Source organism: Ranitomeya variabilis, chromosome 6, assembly GCF_051348905.1.
Source record: "Ranitomeya variabilis isolate aRanVar5 chromosome 6, aRanVar5.hap1, whole genome shotgun sequence".
Classification (NCBI taxonomy): Eukaryota; Metazoa; Chordata; class Amphibia; order Anura; family Dendrobatidae; genus Ranitomeya; species Ranitomeya variabilis.
This window is the reverse complement of record NC_135237.1, coordinates 27,122,449-27,141,388: the sequence shown is the minus strand read 5'-3', so window position 1 is coordinate 27,141,388 and position 18,940 is coordinate 27,122,449. Positions and strand designations below refer to the sequence as shown.

Here is an 18,940-nt window from a genome sequence, read left to right as displayed (position 1 = left end):
CTGTTACTGAACTGCATTCGTGTTCTGGACCATTGTATCCTCAGTGTGGTGGATTGCTTATGGACCTTTTAGTTTTGCCTATAATAAAGGTCTTGAAATTGTTCACACTTCCCTCGCCCTGTTGATTGTGTCAGAGAAGGACCCCGTGACAAGCAATGGGAGCCGTCACCTAACCGAGCGTTGAGCTGACTGCTATATGGTGTATGGGCACTTAATAACTGTAGAATACTTTAGGGGTTTAAAAGAACCCCGCTGTAACACTACTTTAGTCAAAGATGTTCTTCCTTGCTCACCCCCCCCACACCCAATAATCTACATTTGACTGTCGGATTCCTTACCTCCCCCCCCCCCCCCCTTCCTTGCAATGTGGCTTTTCCTTCTCTAGAACCACCATGTCTTGATCTCAGGAGATGGATTTGGTGAAAGTTGGGTCATGGAGAGAATCCAAGGCGTGCATCTAATCTCACTGCTTGTAGGTTGCACACTCCTTTATTTATGGAGCAGGTACTTCCTCCCTGCCGATTTCTGCTGCAGGAGCAGATAAACGATTAAAAAGCAATTAAGAGAAAGAACAGGAAAATGATAAGTGGTCTGACCAGTGTGCGTCCCCTGTTTTGAATGAAGTGGGCTTGTGCGTGCTCCATTCATTGTCTATAAGACTGAGATGAGACTGCATTGATTCTATTTCCAGACATTGCTGTTGATCAACATGGGGCGACTGCTTACTGGAATATACCCCTTTAAATACCTTGAATGGTTTGCCAATAACACACATGGAGATTTCAAGTTTTCTGTGCGTGTCTGTAGATGGAACTTATTAGCTAATAAAGTCCTGTGATTACAGCAGCCTCTGCACTGATTCAGGCAGTCTCTAGGAATGGGTAGGAGCGGCAATAGTAATGTTTGCGACCAGTCCTATAGAAACGGTGACTTCTCTTCCGCTCCACTACAACTAGTTATATGGCGAACGATACCAGCCGACCCCTATCCTGTACAGTGAAAAGTCCTATCAAATACTGAACCTCCCGTTCTTGCTCTTCTGGCTTCTTCATTGAGAGACACATTTGTGCTGAGCCCGGGATTGTGTTGTCGGCTCTGATATGCTCTTAGAAATTCTTCCTAAAATAAAAATCTCGAGTTCCCAATCAGCGGCTATTATGTTTCCGCTCCTCCGCAGCGCTCTCTAATAAATAGATACGGTTGCTACTTAAAGAAAGCGATTGCCTTGTTAATTTGTATATTTCTCAATTTTTCTGCCTGCTAGATTTTTTTACATTTTCACATTTTCTTTTTTCTTTTCTTTTCATTATTAAAATACTTTTTAAGATTTTTCTCTGTTATATTATTATATTAATTATTATGATTATATTCTATTCATATATTGTTTATATATATATATATATATATGTCAGCCAGGATTCACAAGTCTACAGTCAGAGTAACTGCAGACTTGTAGACTGGACAACCCCTTTAAGTGTGCACCTCCCAAATTCACCATCTGGCGCATGCGCACTGGAGCCTGTTACAGCACACCTGGTTCTTTATGAGCATACGTCAGACAGTCAGTTTGGCGCATGCAATAATAAACAGTTTCTAGTGTGCATGCGCGGACGGACAGTTTAGAGCATGTGCGCTTGATGGCGCATGCACACTAGAAACTGTTGCAGCGCATCTGGTTTTAATGCGCATGCACTGGATGGCCAATTTGATGTGTGCACATATGATATTCGCTACATCATTTAGCAAGTCATGGTCGTGTGGGTCACGTGATGTGGCATCAAGAACTGAGGGATCAGATGTCTTAGCTTCATGTGCGCATGTGATTGGCCACCTGGCCCATGTGCACAAAATGCCAAATGTGCTGTAATGCAGTGTAGTGTGCTCGCGTCAGACACTGAATTTGGAGCATGCGCCCTATACGCTAAATAATAAAAGGTAACATCGGCGCAGTGCACTAAAAACAGATGATTGGAGCATGCTTTTAGTCATGGACGGGAGAGTCACATGATGAGACCTCAATCACCTGTGGGACCTGATGTCCTATCTTCATAGAGTAACCCGTGTGCATGCTTCACATTGACCAGTTGGCGCATGCACACTAAAAACACATTTCTAGTGCACGTGATACCAAATGATAGAAGCACACATGTAGCAATGGCTGAGCGAGTCCTGTGATGGGTCATCTGCAACTTTAGTTCCAAATAAGTTTGGCCGCAGTGTAATTTGTAAAGAAAACAAGACCATTCTAGATCATTGTAGTCTTGTTTTATGTTTTACCCAGTGGTCCTACTATTTGGAGTTGGAGATGTAAATCCCCAGGGTTTTGATTTTGCCCATAATGAGAGGTGGTAACTTGCTGATTAATTCACAAAGAGGACGAGATTGGGCTTCTGAAGTGCCCCAGTGGGATGGAGCGATAGCAGCTCATGTGCACCAGTTCGTCTGTGTGATGACAGTAGCCTTGGCGCTGTACTTTATTATTCCCAGCACTCTCATAGACGATGAGCTGAGCAGCGATGTACATGCGCCACCATCTATCCGTTCTAACTGTGCACTCAAATGGTGATTTCTATCTTCATAGGATGATATTGCTGCGGATCTATTCCTTAAACATTTCCATCTGTTTTTTGAAATATTACCACTCTTCTTCTTCGTCTTCCTTCTTCTTCTTAGTCTTCCTCCTTCTTCTTCGTCTTCCTTCTTCTTCTTAGTCTTCCTCCTTCTTCTTAGTCTTCCTCCTTCTTCTTAGTCTTCCTCCTTCTTCTTAGTCTTCCTCCTTCTTCTTAGTCTTCCTCCTTCTTCTTAGTCTTCCTCCTTCTTCTTAGTCATCCTCCTCCTTCTTAGTCTTCCTCCTTCTTCTTAGTCTTCCTCCTTCTTCTTAGTCTTCCTCCTTCTTCTTAGTCTTCCTCCTTCTTCGTCCTAGTCTTCCTCCTTCTTCGTCCTAGTCTTCCTCCTCCTTCTTCTTCATCTGTCTTCCTCCTCCTTCTTCTTAGTCTTCCTCCTACTTCTTAGTCTTCCTTCTTCTTAGTCTTCCTCCTCCTTCTTCTTAGTCTTCCTCCTCCTCAATCTTCCTCTTAGTCTTCCTCCTTCTTCTTAGTCTCCCTCCTTGTTTTTCCCTCTTCCTCCTTGTTTTTCCCTCTTCCTCCTTGTTTTTCCCTCTTCCTCCTTGTTTTTCCCTCTTCCTCCTTGTTTTTCCCTCTTCCTCCTTGTTTTTCCACCTTCCTCCTTGTTTTTCCATCTTCCTCCTCGTTTTCCCCTCTTCCTCCTTCCCCCTCTTCCTTCCTTTTTCTGACAATATCCATCTATGAAGTTGGGAATAACCCTTTAATGGGCCCTGTTATCGTCACTGGTGGGAGTCCATAGGATCAGCAGGTTTTTACCCAGATATAACTGCAGTACAACATATAAGTCATATTATAGATCCTGAGTAGTTTTTGCTTTTGGATGGCGCACCCACCTCTTACTATTCTGTATTTTGTATTTTTGTAGCTGAATCATGAAGTTCTGATAAGTAATTAAGTTCCTCAATAGAAAACCATCCTTCCTCCCCATCTCTCACAAAGCAGCCTCCGCTGTGAACACAGATCTCATTTCCACTCTAGTCGTGAATCTGATTTATGGCGAGACCACAAAAATCTGAGCCCTAATTAAATTAAGTCTGAAGCCTCTTTCTGCTTTCTCTTCATATATCCGCTGCATTTTTTTATATGCCGCCATCAGTATTTTTTAACTCTGACTTAAACGTAATAACTTTTAATCTTCTTTAGTTTTCTTTTTTTATGGACTCTAATTACCGAATGTAAAATGCCGTATTTAATGCCGTGTCTCAAAAATAAAATAAATGAAATAATTATCTTCTGGCCCTGTGACAAGGCAGGCTTCATTCAGGATAGAAGCTTCCTCTGTTATTGCCATTAAAGGGATAGTCCGGGGTATATATAACGATGACCTATCTTTGGTATAGGTGATCAATATGTAGATCGGTGGAGGTCTGACATCTGGCACCCCCATTGATTAGTTACGCTGCCAGCCGTATGTACACAGTGTTTAAAGATGGCACAACACAGCTTTATACACCGTTTGGTGGCCGTTCTCAGGTGCTGCTGCTCTTATTGAAGTGGATGTGATCTGAGCTGCTGTACCCACGAATGGCCACTACATAAATTTTCTTCTTTGTCTTCCTCCTCCTTCTTCTTCCTCCTCCTTTTTCTTCCTCCTCCTTCTTTCTCTACCTTCTTCTTCCTCCTCCTACTTCTTCCTCCTCCTACTTCTTCCTCCTCCTACTTCTTCCTCCTACTTCTTCCCCCTACTTCTTCCTCCTCCCACTTCCTACTTCTTCCTCCCACTTTCTACTTCTTCCTCCTCCCACTTTCTACTTCTTCCTCCTCCCACTTTCTACTTCTTCCTCCTCTTCCTACTACTTCTTCCTCCTCTTCCTACTTCTTCCTCCTTCTTCTCCCTCCTCCTTCTCCCTCCTTCCTCCTCCCTCCTTCCTCCTCCTTCTCCTTCAGAGACCCTTTCGGACTGACAACAAAAAGTAGCTTTTACTCATTGAACGAGCTTATAGGGCAAAAAATCACTATAGGAACTATGTGAATATCACAAATGGTTCTTTTTGGGGCCATAGATAAAAGATCAACACTCAGTCCCATTGACAATGAATGAAGCGATGTAGTTTGCAAATTTGGGAAAACGTTTTTGAGGTTAGTCTTTCTCACTGATGACAAGCAAACAAAGATTTTGAAAATAGTAAGAAATTAAATGACAAAGTACATCAGAAATGTACGGGAATTTTCATCATCCATTGTATTTTGTTTCTGACTACCGTAAGTTAAAATCTTTTTTTTTTTTTTTTTTTTTGTTTCAGAGAACCCGAGGTCAGAAGAGAAAGAGAAGCTACCTGCTTGATGATGACATACCGGAGGTCAGGGTTGCGTAGGTCTTATGTAGGGGACTGGTGGAAATCTCTTGATACAGCGATGTTGTATTTTTCACATATGTCTATGGTTGTATCAGGAGCGAATATCGAGGGAGAGGAGACGACAACCAATGCTTTTAACTAAAAGGCTAAAATCGGAGGACCTAAGAACCGAATGTGCGTCATGTAAGGGCATCGGGGACAATGAGAACCTCGTCAGGTACCATGTTTGGATTTTCTTCTTCAGCCAATAAGTCACATTACGTTTACTATGTGGACACCTGACCATTATGTCTCCAGTGAGCTTGTTGGGTGTTCCATTCCAAAGCCATGGTGGTAAAATGATGGTGGGGGGGTCGTTTTTCAGCTATAATGGCATTCAATCCTCTACGAAGGCTTTCCTCAAGGTTTTGGATTGTTTATGGGAATTTATGCCCATTTCTCAGGTCAAGATCTAGCTTCATATTGGCATTTCTTGGGAGTTCCTCCACACCAAACTCATTAAGTTATGTCTCTTCTTGGCTTTCTGTGTGCACAGGGGCGCAATCATGCTCCAACAGGAAAGAGCCTGCCCCAGACTGTCCCCACAAAGTTAGAAGAAACAAGTGTGTAGAATGGCTCATGGAGAGAAGATGCCAACCCCCCGTCTCTACATTTTATAGTTAGCACCCTGAAACCACCAGTCTGCCAAATGGTGATTGATGGTTGCAAAAAAAAAAACATGCTTCTAGAGTCCGGTGACCACTTGCTTTACACTGCCACAGCTTGGCATTGAGCGTGAGTGGTTTCTTAGATTTAAGACCTTAACGACTGCCACCTTACAAGAACATAGATTGTCCGCTGTCACTATATGGATGATGGCGGTCTTCAGGCTTTTGTTCTGCCCTAAGCAATTGCCAGGTTCCAGTTGGTTGCCATTGCCTTGGGCTCTCTGAAGGCCACCATACTTACCATGTGAGATCTCCTATCACGCCTGCTGCTGGGCTTCACAAGAGATTAGTGGTGGGCTGAGACCCCCACTAAAGCAGGGATGCCATGCATGTGTGGATAGAAAAAATAACTTTGCCTACTAACTGGACCGCTACACAGTTTGCATAGTCGCTGTGTTTGTAAGGTCTTTCAATGTTCATGCAGATGCAGAAAGGATAGTTCAGTTTGTTTCCTTCATTTTCCATGTTTTTATATTTGTAAATGTTAACAATCTATAACTGCACTGAATCACTGACTCTTTGGAGATGGAGCAGCTCTGGCTCCCCTCTCACAGCGTGGATCTCACAGAAAGGCTTAGACTGCAGCATCATCCCCTCCTACCCCCACTTTTTTTTTTTTTTCACGTTATATAATTGTAACTAGAAACCCACTTTTTAGTAGCAACAAGAAGAGAAAAGGGGAAATTGCCAGTCAACCCCCCCAAGAACTATTCCAAGTTTTCATGCAGGTAAAACTTAGAAATATCAAGACCGACGTTCTGTAGGGTTGGAACTCAGCTCTTTTTGCTGAACTACCCACTTTTCATAAAGTTGAAGGAGCTGACAAGTACAGGCATAAAAAAACACCGAGAGTTGCAAACATTTTTCCAATTATGAATTGTGCAAATATTTTCTGACATTTCCAGCCGTTTTATGCCTGAAAATTAGCAAAATTTGCTTGATGACTCAAAGCCCAATTGATCCTGATCATGTTTGGGGTGGTACATGGTTCTCTTATTCCCTTTCATTTACCCTTCCCTAGATCTTAACAGAGGCTTTCTTGTCTTCTAAACCCCCTGGGCCTTATTGACCGGAGTCATTCATTCATTTAGTGAGAAAACCTTAGGGAATACATGGCGGATCCGTTGGCGAAATAATTGTCAGCACTCACATATTTCACTTGTAATGATGAGATTTCTGCGATTCTGTAATTGATGTGTCGGGTTTCAATAATTAGTGTCTCACATATGCGCCCCATCACATGTAATTATTGAATAGCTTGTGTGATTTAGCACCTCAAGCCTCCTGGTTCAAGAAAACCATTGCACGCCAAAGCGTTACTAAAAGAAGTTCATCATGAGAATAGTTATGTTCCTGTCTGTCTCTACTGTAGATGAGATATTCTTGTGCATGGGGCAGTATTATAGTAGTTATATTCTTATACATAGGAGCAGTATTATAGTAGTTATATTCTTGTACATAGGAGCAGTATTATAGTAGTTATATTCTTGTACATAGGGGCAGTATTATAGTAGTTATATTCTTGTACATAGGGGCAGTATTATAGTAGTTATATTCTTGTACATAGGAGCAGTATTATAGTAGTTATATTCTTGTACATAGGGGCAGTATTATAGTAGTTATATTCTTGTACATAGGAGCAGTATTATAGTAGTTATATTCTTGTACATAGGGGGCAGCATTATAGTAGTTATATTCTTGTACATAGGAGCAGTATTATAGCAGTTATATTCTTGTACATAGGGGCAGTATTATAGTAGTTATATTCTTGTACATAGGGGCAGTATTATAGTAGTTATATTCTTGTACATAGGAGCAGTATTATAGTAGTTATATTCTTGTACATAGGAGCAGTATTATAGCAGTTATATTCTTGTACATAGGGGCAGTATTATAGTAGTTATATTCTTGTACATAGGAGCAGTATTATAGTAGTGATATTATTGTACATAGGAGCAGTATTATAGTAGTTATATTCTTGTACATAGGAGGCAGTATTATAGTAGTTATATTCTTGTACATAGGAGGCAGTATTATAGTAGTTATATTCTTGTACATAGAGGCAGTATTATAGTAGTTATATTATTGTACATAGGAGCAGTATTATAGTAGTTATATTCTTGTACATAGGAGGCAGTATTATAGTAGTTATATTCTTGTACATAGGAGGCAGTATTATAGTAGTTATATTCTTGTACATAGGAGCAGTATTATAGTAGTTATATTCTTGTACATAGGAGGCAGTATTATAGTAGTTATATTCTTGTACATAGAGGCAGTATTATAGTAGTTATATTATTGTACATAGGAGCAGTATTATAGTAGTTATATTCTTGTACATAGGAGGCAGTATTATAGTAGTTATATTCTTGTATATAGGAGGCAGTATTATAGTAGTTATATTCTTGTACATAGGAGCAGTATTATAGTAGTTATATTCTTGTACATAGGGGCAGTATTATAGTAGTTATATTCCTGTACATAGGAGCAGTATTATAGTAGTTATATTCTTGTACATAGGAGCAGTATTATAGTAGTTATATTCTTGTACATAGAGGCAGTATTATAGTAGTTATATTCTTGTACATAGGGACAGTATTATAGTAGTTATATTCTTGTACATAGGGGCAGTATTATAGCAGTTATATTCTTGTACATAGAGGCAGTATTATAGTAGTTATATTCTTGTACATAGGAGCAGTATTATAGTAGTTATATTCTTGTACATAGAGGCAGTATTATAGTAGTTATATTCTTGTACATAGGGACAGTATTATAGTAGTTATATTCTTGTACATAGGGGCAGTATTATAGCAGTTATATTCTTGTACATAGAGGCAGTATTATAGTAGTTATATTATTGTACATAGGAGCAGTATTATAGTAGTTATATTCTTGTACATAGGGGCAGTATTATAGTAGTTATAGTCTTGTACATAGGAGCAATATTATAGTAGTTATATTCTTGTACATAGGGGCAGTATTATAGCAGTTATATTCTTGTACATAGGGGTAGTATTATAGTAGTTATATTCTTGTACATAGGGGCAGTATTATAGCAGTTATATTCTTGTACGTATAACCGATAACAAACACCAGTACAAGATATGAGAAAGGAAAAAAAAAGTATAAAGAATCAAGTTTATTCGTAAAAAATACACCGCATTTAGAAAATGGACCAATACCATCTTAATTGAACAGTCAAGTCCTGTTCTCAGATAAAGCCATATGGAGTATTTGATTTAACTCCTAATGATCCTGATAGTTTTACTACTGTACTTGTCTGATGCCAGATAATAGCAGATGCGGCATATAGGATCTAGAAAGAGGGAAAACCATGTAAAATATTACCTTGGAAGCAATTTTTAAGTAAAAAAGATATCCCTGTGTGTAATGTTGCATCTCGGAGGATGGCTATCTTTAGTAGAGCCCAGCTTTAGTTATGGGCCCGTATTTACTTTAACCGATCATACACTTTTCATCCATCTTTTACGTCTCTGATTTGTTCGTATCAAACACATTTCCTGAACCGAGCGCACTAAACAAAGCGAGCGCTCCGCCACCGTCTGACTGTTCCCCGTCCTCATAAACACAGTAGTTATCCTGAATCATAGAATTGCTTTCGCTCAGATAGTCGGCGAAATTACCGCTCTGTGGTTTCCTCAAAATGCCGTCATCCGTCAGCTGCCACATTAAGTCCGGGGAGAGCGGCAGTCAGTGGGGCTCCTTGAACCGTTGTGTAGAGAGATATGCCTTTAGCCACCGGATGGGATGTGCGGGATGAAGTCCTAACCTTTACTTTTTGAGTCTAGACTTGGAGCGCTGTGCTGTGATTTAATGCTGGCATTTTATTTTTCTTTTTTTTTCCCTCCTTTGTTTAAAAAAAAATAAAAATAAAAAATAATGGAAACATCAAAGTATTGAGTCGTTGGTTGTGTTCCCTTCCTTGGGTCTATGTATTTTTGTTGATTTTTGTCCGTATTAATTTCTTTTGTGTTCAAAATTTTACGCATTTTATTTTAGATTTTAAATTATCTGATACCAGAAATTAAAGAAATGTTCTAAAATGCCAAACCAACCATTCCTTGCTGCTTCGTTACTGATGATCATGGGGTCTCTGATCTTTGGGGGGTTTTTTTTAGCCAGTGATCTTCGTGGCAACTAGAGGTAGCCACTTGCTAAAGCGATCACGTAATTGTATTTCGTCATTTGTTAGATCGGTGCAAGTTCCTTCTCTGGGGACCTCCACTCATTGTAAAAAAGGGGGTCTTTTTCCCAGCATTGTTCTTCTAAGCCATAAGAAGTTACTTGAACTTCCAGGTCACGCATAGACCATGAAGCCCCATGAAAGTAATGATGATGGTCGACTTTAGAGCTTGGCTGTCTCCATCAGAGCCGAGGACTCGGGCACTCCTAGCCGCTGTCTTCATGCCAGACAAACAGTGAGCAGTAAGTATCCCAACTCAGGAGCAATCACTGATTTGACAGTTATGACGTTTCCAGAGGGTAGGTGAACATTTGCGTAGGCTTGATTACACCTTTATCACCTTTCCATTGGAAGATTGAGAAGTGCGAGATATATATTTTTTTTTTGTTCCATTCTTGGTCCCTCCACTGATAAGCGGAATGGGGACGGGGGGACTTTTTTCTACTTTTACAGTTTTTCCCACCCAACAGGAGAAGATTAGATTGACTGGTCACACATGCTGTTTGTTCTTTATGAGAGAATAATAGTCAAGATCAGCACTTTGCTATCTTCGTCATTGTCCTTTGGTGCTCCTGGATGAAATATTTAGGTCTGGAAAAAAACGAACGTGCGAACAAAGGACTTGAGTTCCCTGTCGTTGTGAACGGTTAGGATCCCAGCTGTGAAACAACGACTGATTTGACGTATTTGGTGGATATGCGACCATTTCTACAGGCTTGATTTACTCATTTGTCTCTCTTATAGGAAAGTTGTTACTTGTTAGATCAGCGTTGGTTTCACCACTATGTCTATGCCTAATGAAGAGATCTGAGTAGTCTCGAAAGCTGCAATTTGTTACCATCTTTTCAGTTAGCCATTAAAAGGTATCAACCACTGAGGACTCTCAATTCTAAATATTATTCTATCAACTGGCTAACACGGTACCAAGATATATATCTTTCCGGTTTCACCACTGAGACCTCCATAGGCTACAACAGGAGAGTTATGACCTCCATTCTTTCCTTGAGTCTAGCAGACCTGGAACTGCGCTTTTTGTCTCTCATGCTTTTTGCCAGCTCCATTCAGTCACTGGAGGAACTCCTTATCCTCTGTCTTCTCTCTCTGACGCTCCTCTTCCTCTGTCTTCTCTCTGATGCTCCTCCTCCGCTGTCTCTCTCGGACGCTCCTCCTTTGTCTCTCTTGGCCCCCCTCCTCCGCTGTCTCTCTGATGCCCTGCCTCTGTTGTATCTCTCTGCCCCTCTCCTCCGCTGTCTCTCTCGGCCCCCCTTCCTTCGCTGTCTCTCTCGGACTCCCCTCCTCCGCTGTCTCTCTCGGACGCCCCTCCTCCGCTGTCTCTCTCGGCCCCCCTTCCTCCGCTGTCTCTCTCGGCCCCCCCTCTTCCGCTGTCTCTCTCGGCCCCCCCCTCCACTGTCTCTCTCGGACGCCCCCCTTCCTCCGCTGTCTCTCTCGGCCCCCCTTCCTCCGCTGTCTCTCTCGGCCCCCCCTCCTCCGCTGTCTCTCTCGCCCCCCCCCCTCCTCCGCTGTCTCTCTCGGCCCCCCTTCCTCCGTTGTCTCTCTCGGCCCCCCTTCCTCCGCTGTCTCTCTCGGCCCCCCTTCCTCCGCTGTCTCTCTCGCCCCCCTTCCTCCGCTGTCTCTCTCGGACCCCCCTCTTCCGCTGTCTCTCTCGGACGCCCCCTCGTCCGCTGTCTCTCTCGGACGCCCCCTCGTCCGCTGTCTCTCTCGGACGCCCCCTCGTCCGCTGTCTCTCTCGGACGCCCCCTCGTCCGCTGTCTCTCTCGGACGCCCCCTCGTCCGCTGTCTCTCTCGGACGCCCCCTCGTCCGCTGTCTCTCTCGGACGCCCCCTCGTCCGCTGTCTCTCTCGGACGCCCCCTCGTCCGCTGTCTCTCTCGGACGCCCCCTCGTCCGCTGTCTCTCTCGGACGCCCCCTCGTCCGCTGTCTCTCTCGGACGCCCCCTCGTCCGCTGTCTCTCTCGGACGCCCCCTCGTCCGCTGTCTCTCTCGGACGCCCCCTCGTCCGCTGTCTCTCTCGGACGCCCCCTCGTCCGCTGTCTCTCTCGGACGCCCCCTCGTCCGCTGTCTCTCTCGGACGCCCCCTCGTCCGCTGTCTCTCTCGGACGCCCCCTCGTCCGCTGTCTCTCTCGGACGCCCCCTCGTCCGCTGTCTCTCTCGGACGCCCCCTCGTCCGCTGTCTCTCTCGGACGCCCCCTCGTCCGCTGTCTCTCTCGGACGCCCCCTCGTCCGCTGTCTCTCTCGGACGCCCCCTCGTCCGCTGTCTCTCTCGGACGCCCCCTCGTCCGCTGTCTCTCTCGGACGCCCCCTCGTCCGCTGTCTCTCTCGGACGCCCCCTCGTCCGCTGTCTCTCTCGGACGCCCCCTCGTCCGCTGTCTCTCTCGGACGCCCCCTCGTCCGCTGTCTCTCTCGGACGCCCCCTCGTCCGCTGTCTCTCTCGGACGCCCCCTCGTCCGCTGTCTCTCTCGGACGCCCCCTCGTCCGCTGTCTCTCTCGGACGCCCCCTCGTCCGCTGTCTCTCTCGGACGCCCCCTCGTCCGCTGTCTCTCTCGGACGCCCCCTCGTCCGCTGTCTCTCTCGGACGCCCCCTCGTCCGCTGTCTCTCTCGGACGCCCCCTCGTCCGCTGTCTCTCTCGGACGCCCCCTCGTCCGCTGTCTCTCTCGGACGCCCCCTCGTCCGCTGTCTCTCTCGGACGCCCCCTCGTCCGCTGTCTCTCTCGGACGCCCCCTCGTCCGCTGTCTCTCTCGGACGCCCCCTCGTCCGCTGTCTCTCTCGGACGCCCCCTCGTCCGCTGTCTCTCTCGGACGCCCCCTCGTCCGCTGTCTCTCTCGGACGCCCCCTCGTCCGCTGTCTCTCTCGGACGCCCCCTCGTCCGCTGTCTCTCTCGGACCCCCCTCGTCCGCTGTCTCTCTCGGACGCCCCCTCGTCCGCTGTCTCTCTCGGACGCCCCCTCGTCCGCTGTCTCTCTCGGACGCCCCCTCGTCCGCTGTCTCTCTCGGACGCCCCCTCGTCCGCTGTCTCTCTCGGACGCCCCCTCGTCCGCTGTCTCTCTCGGACGCCCCCTCGTCCGCTGTCTCTCTCGGACGCCCCCTCGTCCGCTGTCTCTCTCGGACGCCCCCTCGTCCGCTGTCTCTCTCGGACGCCCCCTCGTCCGCTGTCTCTCTCGGACGCCCCCTCGTCCGCTGTCTCTCTCGGACGCCCCCTCGTCCGCTGTCTCTCTCGGACGCCCCCTCGTCCGCTGTCTCTCTCGGACGCCCCCTCGTCCGCTGTCTCTCTCGGACGCCCCCTCGTCCGCTGTCTCTCTCGGACGCCCCCTCGTCCGCTGTCTCTCTCGGACGCCCCCTCGTCCGCTGTCTCTCTCGGACGCCCCCTCGTCCGCTGTCTCTCTCGGACGCCCCCTCGTCCGCTGTCTCTCTCGGACGCCCCCTCGTCCGCTGTCTCTCTCGGACGCCCCCTCGTCCGCTGTCTCTCTCGGACGCGTTGGTTCCCCGGTGGTGCAGCGGCGCAGGCAGTGCCATGTTAGGCGGTGGCAGTAAATGGTCATATAGTTGCATTGCGCAGCTGAATGTAAGGTGTGACTGGGGAAAGGAGCAGAATATGCCCGCGCCCAGCGTACACTGGAATACATTTCTTTTTAGGTTTTAATTTATGTTGTTCCTCAGCAGTAATTGCATACTAGGGAGAAATCTAAATCAGTGAAGCATCCTTTCTAATTAAAATTTACAGAGAGCGCAGTCATGAGATATATACGGCGCGCCGCTTGTCATTTGTCGAGGCGTATTATCGGGAAGGAGAGCGATGTACTGGTAGAGCTCGGCCCCCCGAAAGGTCACTGACTAAAGGATAAATTGTTAAGGAGAAGGAATACATAAAACCCGGCCTGCATTAATATCCAGCATGGAGACCGCACCGAAAAGCAACGCAGGGTTTGAAATTTTTTTGGAAATGGTTAAGCTGCAGAAAGGTAATCCATCACTGCTTTTTGGGGGTGGAATTGGAAATCCTCTGTGTCTATCGAGTAGGTTTTAAGATCTGGGTTTTATTTGCTTAAAGATATAATGGTTAATTAAAGCCGTATATTTAGTAAGTCCTACATGCGATATTAATGTGCAGAGCAATAGCAGAAATGCAGGAAAGTGCCCTCCGAGAACTGCAGAAGGCGGGTGCATTAGTGAATGTAGCAGAGCACGACGTGTCCTAGGTTCTGGCTTCGTGCTGAGAGATACACTTTTTATGACTATTTTACATGGCGACCAAACTTATACATCTGTGCCAGGGCGGACCACTGATTGCAGGGACTGGAAGGCACAGGAAGTGGCTGCTGATTGGCTCCTCACATGGGAGGTCTTGTTTTGGTCCACGCAAGGCCACAAGGAGAGAAGTGTCTTATTGACACCTGTGATTCGGCACCGTTGGAGCTGGAAATATTTTGTAGCCACAACTATGTTGATTGGATCTTTTTTTTATGGACTCTGACGTGCAGATGATGTGTCCTACCTGCCTTGTAGATATTGGCCTGTATGTAGACACAGAACAAACCCAGTTATGTAGGATGTGTATCTTAAAGTAGCTGATATTTGGGATCTACACTAGGTACTCTGAAGGGAACCTCCTTTCGGCTGTAGGTCTCCATAGTTCAGTCAGTAGCCCAAGGCCTGGAACTTCCAGCAATCACATCTTATCCTAGAAGTAACATATTCACATTATACACTGCTCAAAAAAGTAAATGGAACGCTAAAATCCCACATCCTAGATATCACTGAATTAAATATTCCAGTTGTAAATCTTTATTCATTACATAGTGGAATGTGTTGAGAAGAATTAAACATAAAAATGATCAGTGTAAATCAGAATTAATATCGCATGGAGGTGTGGAGTTGGAATGATACTCAAAATCAAAGTGGAAAATCAAATTACAGGCTGATTCAACTTCAGTAGAAATTCCTAAATACAAGGAAATGATGCTCAGTAGTGTGTGTGGCCTCCACGTGCCTGTGTGACCTCCCTACAATGCCTGGGCATGCTCCTGATGAGGCGGCGGTTGCTCTCCTGAGGGATCTCCTCCCAGACCTGGACTACAGCATCCGCCAACTCCTGAACAGTCTGTGGTGCAACGTGACGTTGGAGGATGGAGCGAGACATGATGTCCCAGATGTGTTCAATCGGATTCAGGTCTGGGGAACGGGCGGGCCAGTCCATAGCTTCAATGCCTTCATCTTGCAGGAACTGCTGACACTCCAGCCACATGAGGTCTGGCATTGTCCTGCATTAGGAGGACCCCAGGGCCAACCGCACCAGCATATGGTCTCACAAGGGGTCTGAGGATCTCATCTAGGTACCTAATGGCAGTCAGGCTACCTCTGGCGAGCACATGGAAGGGGCTGTGCGGCCATCCAAAAAAAATGCCACCGCACTCCATTACTGAAAAGAGAAACTAAGAAAAAGGATATGCATAACACTGGGATCGACCATCAAAAGATAACAACTTTATTCATACCAAAAGGCACATCAAAACAAGACATAAGTTTAAAAGCATTTAAAAACAGAAAAAACAGCACATGGCTAGTAAGCTACATGCAACCCCCCAGACAGTTGGAAACAAATGTCATTTTAGCACTGAACAATGTGACAAATATTTAGAGAAGGTGCGTGCATGTGAATTGAAACACGTACACTAATATATACTCATATACCACCAACGTATACCCTACAGACATCAAACAGTATTAAGGAAAAAGGTATAATATATACAAAATTTAGTCTCAGAGTATGCCCCCTCATGCACCCTAAAAATTCCAATGAAAGCAAAAACAATATATGAGATGCTATCCAGAAAACTGGGGGTAAGATAACCATGTATTAAATCAAGTTATACCACCCAGAAACAATAGCCAAGTTATAAAGGAATATATCACCTAAAGACCAGGAGCGAGGCAGATATTGAACTCCAAAGGAGCCTAAAGTGCAGAGATGCCAAGTAGAGATGAGGTAGTTCAAATATAAAGTGCTCGTACTGGGGAGAACTTGAGCCCCACACGTATCGATGCTACAAGGGCATCTTCCTCAGGGGAAATGTAAAGTAAACAGCCTAGACTCGTTTTAATATAGCCAAATAATGAAGTGAAATAAATATCACCTGTGAGTGTTGCTATGACGTGCAGAGATCTGGAGGCATATACAAGCCAGCATACCCTTCCGGTTTACCAGGTTAATCCCACCGCACTTGCGCAGTGGGCAACTCCTGCTGTGTTGCCGAGGCTGCAGAGTAATACACGCAGTCACTATTACTGACCCACTGCCAAACTGGTCATGCTGAAGGATGTTGCAGGCAGCAGATCGCTCTCCACGGTGTCTCCAGACTCTGTCACGTCTGTCACATGTGCTCAGTGTGAACCTACTTTCATCTGTGAAGAGCACAGGGTGCCAGTGGCGAATTTGCCAATCCTGGTGTTCTGTGGCAAATGCCAAGCGTCCTGCAACGTGTTGGGCTGTGAGCACAACCCCCATCTGTGGATGTCGGGCACTCAGACCATCATGGAGTCGGTTTCTAACCGTTTGTGCAGACACATGCACATTTGTGGCCTGCTGGAGGTCATTTTGCAGGGCTCTGGCAGTGCTCCTCCTGTTCCTCCTTGCATAAAGGCTGAGGTAGCGGTCCTGCTGCCGAGTTGTTGCCCTCCTACGGCCCCCTCCACGTCTCCTGGTGTACTGGCCTGTCTCCTGGTAGCGCCTCCAGCCTCTGGACACTACGGTGACAGACACAACAAACCTTCTTGCCACAGCTCGCATTGATGTGCCATCCTGGATGAGCTGCACTACCTGAGCCACTTGTGTGGGTTGTAGAGTCCGTCTCATGCTACCACGAGTGTGAAAGCACAACCGACATTCAAAAGTGACCAAAACATCAGCCAGAAAGCATTGGTACTGAGATGTGGTCTGTAGTCCCCACCTGCAGAACCACTCCTTTATTGAGGGTGTCTTTATAATTGCCAATAATTTCCATCTGTTGTCTATTCCATTTGCACAACAGCATGTGAAATTGATTGTCAATCAGTGTTGATTCCTAAGTGGACAGTTTGATTTCACAGAAGTTTGATTTACTTGAAGTTATACTCTGTTGTTTAAGTGTTCCCTTTATTTTTTTGAGCAGTGTATTTTGAGCTTTTTTTTTTTCTTTTCTGTTTTGCTAGCTTTCCTGTCTGTTCATGCAGATACTGGTGGACAACGAAAGAAAAAAATACACTGTAGACTAGAACTGCTATAAGACTACCCCTCTGTACAAAAATATAACTACTAGAATACTGCTCCTATGTACAGGAATATAACTACTATAATACTGCCCCTTTGTGCAAGAATGTAACTACGATAATACTGCTCCTATGTACAAGAATATAACTACTATAATACTGCCCCTATGTACAAGAATATAACTACTATAATGCTGCTCCTATGTACAAGAATATAACTACTATAATACTGCTCCCTATGTACAAGAATATAACTACTATAATACTGCTTCATATGTACAAGAATATAACTACTATAATACTGCCCCATGTACAGTAATATAACTACTATAATACTGCCCCTATGTACAAGAACATTACTATAATACTGCTCCTATGTACAAGAATATAACTACTATAATACTGCCCCTATGTACAAGAATATAACTACTATAATGCTGCTCCTATGTACAAGAATATAACTACTATAATACTGCTCCTATGTACAAGAATATAACTACTATAATACTGCTCCCTATGTACAAGAATATAACTACTATAATACTGCCTCTTATGTACAAGAATATAACTACTATAATACTGCCTCTTATGTACAAGAATATAACTACTATAATACTGCTTCATATGTACAAGAATATAACTACTATAATACTGCCCCATGTACAGTAATATAACTACTATAATACTGCCCCTATGTACAAGAACATTACTATAATACTGCTCCTATGTACAAGAATATAACTACTATAATACTGCCTCTTATGTACAAGAATATAACTACTATAATACTGCCTCTTATGTACAAGAATATAACTACTATAATACTGCCTCTTATGTACAAGAATATGACTACTATAATACTGCCCCTATGTACAAGAATATAACTACTATAACACTGCCCCTATGTACAAGAACATTACTATAATACTGCTCCTATGTACAAGAATATAACTACTATAATACTGCCTCTTATGTACAAGAATATAACTACTATAATACTGCTCCTATGTACAAGAATATAACTACTATAATACTGCCTCTTATGTACAAGAATATAACTACTATAATACTGCTCCTATGTACAAGAATATAACTACTATAATACTGCTCCTATGTACAAGAATATAACTACTATAATACTGCCCCTATGCACAAGAATATAACTACTATAATACTGCTCCTATGTACAAGAATATAACTACTATAATACTGCTCCTATGTACAAGAATATAACTACTATAATACTGCTCCTATGTACAAGAATATAACTACTATAATAATGCTTCATATGTAGATTATTATTACTACGGTAAAAGATCACATATGCGGTAAATGGTGACTTGCTATATTTTATGTAAAATTGAAATATTTGCTTTTATACCATATAATGAATAAAAATAAGAAAAACGCATCCATTTCTTCATCTTTGACCAACAAGGCGCAGACTTCTGGTCTATGAACCTATTAAGTGGCTTTCTCTTCCAGACACAAGCCAGAAGTCTAATAGCAGCCGCTGCCGTGACTGTCCCTTTCAGATACTGGTCAGCGTATAAAACATACAATATTATATTTTAGATGAAGGAGAAATCTTGTTTTGCTTTGGTTCCCATTTGCATAGAGACGGCGCGCGCTCGGAACACACGGAAACCGCTTGTAATATTTCTCGCTGTGAAATAGAGATAAGTGAGCCAACAAGAATCTAAAAACACCAGTGGCAACGCCAGCTCTGTGCATGAAGGAGACAATGCGCCAGCCAAAGGCGGACGATTTGCATTTCTTGATGCTGTACTTGTGCACTTATCAAAGAGCCTTTTCTTTTTTTTTCTTTTTTTTTTTTTTTATGTAGA

At 44.3% G+C, this 18,940-nt stretch overlaps 1 protein-coding gene across 10 annotated transcripts in view; it reads left to right on the top strand.

Annotated features, from left to right (window-relative positions):
- The window catches only part of PHF14 (PHD finger protein 14), a 233,952-nt gene that overhangs the window by 99,186 nt on the left and 115,826 nt on the right, over window positions 1–18,940 (top strand). For all 10 annotated transcript variants that reach the window (XR_013216731.1, XR_013216730.1, XR_013216729.1 and 7 more), the window contains 2 exons: window positions 4,868–4,924; window positions 5,017–5,138. Coding sequence is in view for 7 of the 10 variants with exons in the window: in XM_077268104.1 (XP_077124219.1) it covers window positions 4,868–4,924; window positions 5,017–5,138 (179 nt within the window). In the remaining 3 variants the exon portion in view is untranslated. The remainder of the gene's footprint in view (window positions 1–4,867; window positions 4,925–5,016; window positions 5,139–18,940) is intronic.